At 60.6% G+C, this 7,551-nt stretch overlaps 1 protein-coding gene across 1 annotated transcript in view; it reads left to right on the top strand.

Moving 5' to 3' along the window:
• Positions 1-7,551, top strand: part of EPB41L1 (erythrocyte membrane protein band 4.1-like 1) — a 29,275-nt gene that overhangs the window by 306 nt on the left and 21,418 nt on the right. Inside the window, exons 2-10 of the mRNA XM_009329363.1 lie at positions 743-907; positions 3,849-3,953; positions 4,031-4,073; positions 4,753-4,828; positions 5,138-5,356; positions 5,462-5,549; positions 5,875-6,027; positions 6,775-6,872; positions 7,012-7,187. Coding sequence (XP_009327638.1) covers positions 743-907; positions 3,849-3,953; positions 4,031-4,073; positions 4,753-4,828; positions 5,138-5,356; positions 5,462-5,549; positions 5,875-6,027; positions 6,775-6,872; positions 7,012-7,187 — 1,123 coding nt within the window. The remainder of the gene's footprint in view (positions 1-742; positions 908-3,848; positions 3,954-4,030; positions 4,074-4,752; positions 4,829-5,137; positions 5,357-5,461; positions 5,550-5,874; positions 6,028-6,774; positions 6,873-7,011; positions 7,188-7,551) is intronic.

Genomic DNA, 7,551 nt, shown 5'->3' with positions numbered 1-7,551 from the left:
CGGGGGGTGGGTGACGGCTGGGTGCCATGAGATGCAGCAGAGTGGAGGGCACAGCAGAGGAAGGGGATGTGCCACCGCTTTCTGCTGCCCATTGCCATGTCCTTGCTGCAGCGTGGGGGCCGCAGGGAGCCCGGTGAGCTGGGCACCTCCCCTGTGCTGTCAGCCCCGGGGGAACATCCCGGAGGGGAGCCCCCTACAACCAGGGCAGTGGATGGGCTCTGCCAGCTGTCTCCCAGCTGCCTGCATGGGTCCTTGCATGGGCAGGACAGGCAGAAGGAGCAGTGCAGCAGCCCAAAGTGCTGACTGTGCTGGAAATGGCACTGCCGTGGCTGCCGGCCAGGGCAGAGGGAGGAAGCGGTTAGCTCCATGTCCCAGGACTGAGCTGCCCCTGGCAGGGCTGGGAGCAGCAGCTGCACCCTGATGTCAGCCTCGGAGCTGCCGGGGAGCTGTGCTGCTGCCAGCAGGCACAGTGCTGCCCTGGCCCTGCCTGCTGCACCAGGCAGTTGGGCAGGGAGGTTTCGGGTGCTGAACTGACCCCAGGCTCACAGGCGTCCATTTTCCAGGGACCTTGGTTGTGCCGGCAGCACGGGGTGGGGGAACTGGTCTTGGCTGTGGACTCCCAAGAGGTACCTGCCTCCCTGCCACCAGCTGCTGTTCTCTGCCTGCTGTTGGAGGGCTTTCCCCATCTGTCCATCCATCCTGGCAGTGGTGCCGGGTAACCCTGTGTATCTCCCCGCTCCAGGGCACAGAGATGGAGGAGAAGGACTACAGCGAGACGGACGGGCTCTCTGACAAAACAACCCCCAGCAAGACCCAGAAGTCACCCCAGAAAACCACCAAGAAAGTGAAGAGTGCCCTCTGCAGAGTGACCCTGCTCGATGCCTCTGAGTACGAATGCGAGGTGGAGGTGAGTGCCAGCTTCAGGGGGCTGCGCTGGCACCAAGGAGGGGACACGTCTCAGCCTGGGGAGCCAGCCCAGCCCACTGAGTCCCCGATATCAGGGGTCTTCCAAGGACAGCTTTGTAGTACCTCTCTCCTAGGGAAAAGGATCCACAGAAATAGGCATTTAAGTTGAAATTTCGAAATAAGGAAAAAAATCTGGAAAGACAGACCCTAGCAGGGAATTTCAGCCCAGTGAATCCAAATTTGGCAGCTACTTACAATAGAAAACTGTCTAAAAAGCAGAAGCTTAATAGATGGGGAATAGAGCTCTGCCTGACAATATGTGCACAACACATCCATGTGCCAGCCTGTCTGCTGACACCTCAAGAGCGCAGCGTGTTGGCTGTCCCGCATGCTAAGGTGAAGGATGTGTGTGCACGTGTTGGTGCGAAGAGGCTGACACACATGGACCCTCATGGCTGCCCAGGCGAGTTTGCGTCTGTTCTCTCTGTGGTCATCTTCTTATCCCTTGCTGTCCCTCCCCATAAAGCCAGCAGGCCAGGGACCGCATGGGGAGGTGTGTCAGAGCCTGGCAGCATCATGCATGTGTGTGTGCATGCATACATAAGGGTGATACACATGCACATTCTTGTAGCTGCATCCTCATGTGTGCAGGCAGGGCAGTGTGCCTGGGCAGGCGGTCCAGCACCCTTCTCTGGGTGTGTGGGCCACCCGCTATTTGTGCAGCATCGCAAGCGTGTGGCGTGGGTGTGCACACGGGTGTGCACGAGTGCATGCAGGTGTGCGCCAGGGAGTGCGTTTCCCTGGTAGTGGCTGGCACTGCAGGGGGGGACAGAGGGGGCTGGCGCCCGCTGCCTCGGCACTGGGAGATGCTGCAGGTCTCCTTCAGCCACTGTCAGCACAGGGACCTCTCCCTTCTAGGACAGGCTGGGCGACACCCAGGATTAAGTCAGGAGCTGAAGCTGGTTTTTGTGGAAGGGTCCTGTGGCCCTGCCACAGGGGCAAGGGCAGCTGGGAGGAGAAGTACTTGCAGGGAGTGCCTGTTTCTGTCCCCAGCGCTCACTGCTGTCTCCTGCCTGCAGGCTGGGGAAGGCAGCGCTGCTCTGACCTGTGGCATCATCCTGGTGGGAGGGACGTTTTTAAAGACAGGCAACTTTGCTTAAAAATGAGAAGGCTGAGGTTGTTCAGGAGCAGAAGTCCTGGAGCCTTTGCCAGGGCACCTTGCACTTGCTGCTGGCGAGTGGGCAGACAGGTTTTTGTTGGCAGCAGCTTGGAGCTGGCTGCGCAGAGCGGACCTGCATCTGTATGCAGGTCCTGCCTCCCCCGGGTCTCAGCTGTGCAGGATTGATGAATGTAAGGAGCGTGGCTGCCTGCTCGCTGTGACTGCCTGGGATGAGTGAGCACCCCAAGGCAGCCAGCAATGGGGGGGTCTGGCCCCCTGCCTGTGGGACAGGCAGCAGGGCCTTTGATCTCCGTGCTCCAGCAACCCTGACTGTCGCTTTAGCAGTAAAATTTGTCACAAAGCTGTGGAAAGAAGGGTTGTCACAAAGATGAAAGCCCTCCTGAAGAAGAAAAGGAACAGAGCACCCCAGGGACTGCGGGGGACTCACGGGGTGCAGGAGCAGCTTGCGCGAGCCCCGACGGGGTCGTCCTTCCCCTGGCTCTCCCTGTAGCATTGGCCAAGCAAAACCAGCATGCAAACAGAAACCGGGGTTGCAGGCTCACTGGCAACTTCGTGAGCAGAGCAATGCCCTTCTCCGTGCCTGGGTAAGGACAAGTTCTCTGCTGTTGCGGTGCAGAGGATAGGGTTGACTTTTAGAGAGCTGCTGCTCTCTGAAAAAGCCACCTGGGGCATAGGGGAGAGGGTTTAGCGTAGAAAGGCTGGTGCTGCATTTCTTCTTTCTTTCTTGCAGGCCCTGTGGGAATAGTTGTGCCTTGCCTGCATGCTTAATTAAGGCTTAATTCAGGAAAAATCAAAAAGGGGAGTAAAACCGTTCAGTGTGACACCCTGGCACGTGCCATGGGTGAGCCCCTGCCTTCAAAACCCAGGTCAGCAGGAGGGAGGAGACCCAGGAAGGGTGACTGCAACTGCTGGAAAAGCTTTGTAGGCAGCTCCTGCTCCCTGGGCAGCAGGAGCCCAGGGTTGCAGTTGGGGGCAGCGAGCCGCTAGGGCTGTGCCTTGGGCTGCCGTCCCTGGGACGCGTGGTGAAGGTGCTCTGGTAAATGGATGCCTTGGAGAGATGAGATGGGGGCTGCCAGGCTGGAAGGCTGTAAACAGGGGAGAAACACACATGGGAGGGGTTGTTCTTGCATCTCCATGAGTAAGCCTGGGCCTTGCTGCCACCCATAACGAAGGGAAATTCAGGGGAACTCAAAGGACCCAATAACGAGGGTGCCCTCCATCCCTGTGTGTGGCTCAGGCTCTTCGTGGCTCTTATTTGTCATGCTGTGCTTCGGGACCCAGCCACCATCACCACCACCAGGGAGGGTGTTGGGAAGGAGCTTGTCCCATGGGCAGCACTGGCCACCGCGAGCCCTGGGTGCATTTGTCCCAGCTTGCTGGTCTGGAGCGGAGGTGCCTTGGCTGGCTGGACCCCTCTCTGGTTTGGCATCACTGTCTCCTGGTGTGATGGGGGATGAGCCAGGTGGGCACCGGGTCCCCCTGGCCCGTGGGACCTGTTGCCTGCACTGCACTGGCTGGGCTCGACCGTGCCCAGTCCCCGCAGCCCTGGGACCACCTGGGTGTCCCCAGAGCAGTGCTGCCGGGTGAGAGGGCTGCTCTCAAAGGCAGCCCAGCACCTTTTGGTGGTTGTCGGGAGGGCCAGGCCTGCCCTGACCCTCCCCAGTGCTCCCTGCCTGCGCCCAGTGGGTGCTGCCTGCACCTGCTGGGTCTCCAGGAGCAAAAGGGAGCTGGCTCACCATCAGCCCCTCCATATCTCCGACAGAAGCATGCCCGAGGTCAGGTCCTCTTCGACATGGTGTGCGAGCACCTCAACCTCCTGGAGAAGGACTACTTCGGCCTCACCTTCTGTGACTCGGACAGCCAGAAGGTAAGCACGGGGGGTCCCTCTGCAGCTGCCTCCTCCGTGGTGGGGGGCCCCCCTGACCTACTGTCTCCTCATTGCAGAACTGGCTGGACCCCTCCAAGGAGATCAAGAAGCAGATCCGCAGTAAGTGCCTGGGGAGGGTCCATCCCAGCCCTGGGGCATCCCGCTGGGCTCCTGGATGGCTCAGCTGTGGCTGTCCTCCAGTGGGTCCCCTCCCTACCTGCCCTGGAGGGGACCTTTGGCAGCTGGCCTGGGAACAGGGATGCTGTTCGTTCGGCTGCCTGTTACCCACCTCTCCTCTTACTCATGACAGCTGTGGGGGGCAAAGGACCCTGTCTATGCCACCAGAGAGCTGGCTGAGGCCCGGTCCCTCTCTGGGCACCGTCCCCAGGGCGTCACCTGCCCTGAGCAGGGAGGACAGGGATGGGGGGAAGAGTGGGGGGCTTGCTGGGACAGGTTCTGGGGTGCCTTTGCCCATGATGTTGCCTTGCTGGGGCGGCAGAAGGGCTGTTGCCCAGGGTGTCACCTTCTGGGACATGTGAGGCTTTTGCTGTGGCATTTGTAGTCATGCTGAGCTGATGGCTTCCTGAAGTTGTGATGCCTTTCTCTCCCCAGCTGTTTGGGGAGGATTAACCAAGTTTTGTTGGTGTCCCAATGGCTGGCAGCTTCTGGAGCCCCCTTGTCCCTGCCCTGTGCTGGGCTTGGGGGGACTCGTGGGACCCTTAGTGGATGCCCGGATACTCCTGCACGGCTGCATGCAGCCAGCGTGGGTGCTGCCCTTACTGCTCTCTCCCCTCCCTAGGTGGGCCCTGGAACTTCGCCTTCACTGTGAAGTTTTACCCTCCAGACCCTGCCCAGCTCACGGAGGACATCACAAGGTGAGGACCACCCCTCCATGGGCACAGCTGCTGGGGCAGCTCCCAGGGAACCGACTGGGAGCATGTGGAGGGGCAGGGCTCAGGCAGGACATGGGCAGCCAGGGGTTGTCTGGGGGCTCGCTGCCCTCCTGCTGTGTGTGGCATGTCTAAATCACACAGAGCGTGGCCAGGAAGGTGGCCGTGGGAGGTGGCAGTCCCCACCGGGAGCAGTGCAAGGTGGGGTGCATGCTGCCACTTCCCTGGGAGCCCCAGCCTGCTCCAGAGGGCACACACCTCTGCCCCACTCTCACCCTCTGCCCCCTCCTGCAGATACTACCTGTGCCTGCAGCTCCGTGCGGACATCACCACGGGGCGCCTGCCCTGCTCCTTTGTCACGCATGCCCTGCTGGGCTCCTACGCCGTGCAGGCCGAGCTGGGCGACTATGATGCCGAGGAGCACGTGGGCAACTATGTCAGTGAGCTCCGCTTCGCCCCCAACCAGACACGAGAGCTGGAGGAGCGCATCATGGAGTTGCACAAGACCTACCGGTGAGCCCCAGGAGAGGACGGGCTGGTGGCAAGGAAGGCACCAGACAGTTGGCCCACGCCTGGTGGGGTGCCCGGCCACATATCCCCCTCTCTGTCTCCCTGTAGGGGAATGACCCCCGGGGAAGCGGAGATCCACTTCCTGGAGAACGCCAAGAAGCTCTCCATGTACGGGGTGGACCTGCACCACGCCAAGGTACGAGGCCATGGGGCTGCCAGAGCAATAGCCAGTGCCACCCCATCCTGCCCTGCTGCCTGCACACCCCTCCCTGCCCAGCCCCTTCTTCCCACAATGAAGGTTCAACAAGGACACGGTCCTGGGTAGCCGGCTCTGGGTGGCCCTGCATTGGACCAGAGGACCTCCAGAGATCCAACCTCAACCAGTCTGTGATTCAGTCACCTCTCTGTCAGCCAGTCACCTGCAGCAGAGCACTGAGCAGGAGGGAGCGTGGCACTGCTGGCTGGACCGGTTCTTACTGGGCAGCTGAGCAGTCCCCTCCTGTCCCTCTTGCCTCCTCCAGGACTCAGAGGGCATCGACATCATGCTGGGCGTCTGCGCCAATGGGCTCCTCATCTACAGGGACCGGCTGAGGATCAACCGCTTCGCTTGGCCCAAGATCCTCAAAATTTCCTACAAGAGGAGCAACTTCTACATCAAGATCCGCCCGGGTGAGGTGGGTGCCATGTGCCAGTGTGGCCCCAGGGCACAGCACGGTGCCTGCTCTGCTGGACTGGGGCTGCCTGGCGGGGAGGTCCTTGCCTGGCTCCAGCCTCTGCCCCAAAGGTCCCAAGTTAATGACCACGCCGGCCAAGAGAGCACATCTCCTGTGGCGTATGGAGGCTTTCAGCAAGCGCTTTCTTGTTTGTGCTCTCATTTTCTCACTGGCAAAGTGACTTCAGCAGGCTGAGGGCGCCCCAGGCTCCTTTCCCCACCAGCCATACGCCGTGACCCTGCTGGCATAGGGAGGTCACCCAGGAAGAGGGGTTGAGGGCCATTTTTGAGGGTTGTTTTCTGACTTTATTTTCACTGTTTTCACTTTTATGTGCACTGATGGGAGAATACATTTCCACCCATGTTTTCCAGCAGGCAGGGGGGCAAGGACAGTGCATCTAAAATGGAGAGTGATGCCCTCTCGCCAAAATGAGCTGTAAAAGGTTTTTATTTCTTGAGGGAATTTATCTTGCACTGAAAAGCCATTTACAGTTGAGGAAAGTGCTTAGGCCAAAAGTGTGGGGGCGTGATCCCACCACCCAGTGGGGCTGGGCATGGACCTTTCCAGCACTGCTTTGAAGAAGACTTTTTTTTGCATGGTCATGGCTCCTTCCAGAGGAACCTGAGGGCCTTGGCAAGGCAGGTCCCATCGCATGCTGTCCTTTAGGGTGTGATCTGCCTGTAACGGCGTGTCTCTGTCTCTCCCAAGTATGAACAGTTTGAGAGCACCATTGGCTTCAAGCTGCCCAACCACCGCTCTGCCAAGCGTCTCTGGAAGGTCTGCATAGAGCATCACACCTTCTTCAGGTGAGGAGACCTTCTCCAGACCTTCTCCAGGCCTCCCTCAGACATGCTCCTGCCTCTGCCGCAGTGGGTACACGCAGGGGGCAGCGCCGGGGGGCATGGCTGGGGCTCGCTGACAGCACTCCACCTCTCTCACCCCTAGGCTGGTGTCCCCAGAGCCACCCCCCAAGGGCTTCCTGGTGATGGGCTCCAAGTTTCGCTACAGCGGGCGGACGCAGGCGCAGACACGGCAGGCCAGTGCCCTCATCGACCGCCCGGCTCCCCTCTTCGAGCGCTCCTCCAGCAAACGGTACACCATGTCTCGCAGCCTTGACGGAGGTATGCCCCAAATTGGGGAGGGGGAGGGAGATTGGTCCGCTGGCGGGAGCGAGGGGGCTACTGTTCGGCTCATCTCTGCGAGCTGTTTGGCTCATTTGACAGGGTTACAGCAGCCATCAGGCTTCCTTCTGGAGGCTGTCCCCAGCTGCATCCCCATGGCAGAGGGTCTGTCCCCACCCCAAGTGATAGCTCAGACTGCGCATGAGCAGGGGGACGTGGCAGGCCTGGGGTCAGGCAGCTTGGGGATGGGGCTCCCCCCGGCTCCCTGTGCCGTGGGACCTCTGGGGCCGCAGGAAGCCCTGTGACCCCTGGGACCAGCCATCCCTGCTGCAGGGCGTTCGGGGCTCCTCAGCCCCCAGGTCTG

Source organism: Pygoscelis adeliae, unplaced genomic scaffold (assembly GCF_000699105.1).
Source record: "Pygoscelis adeliae isolate BGI_AS28 unplaced genomic scaffold, ASM69910v1 Scaffold407, whole genome shotgun sequence".
Taxonomy (NCBI): domain Eukaryota; kingdom Metazoa; phylum Chordata; class Aves; order Sphenisciformes; family Spheniscidae; genus Pygoscelis; species Pygoscelis adeliae.
This window is presented reverse-complemented; position numbering and strand designations above follow the sequence as displayed.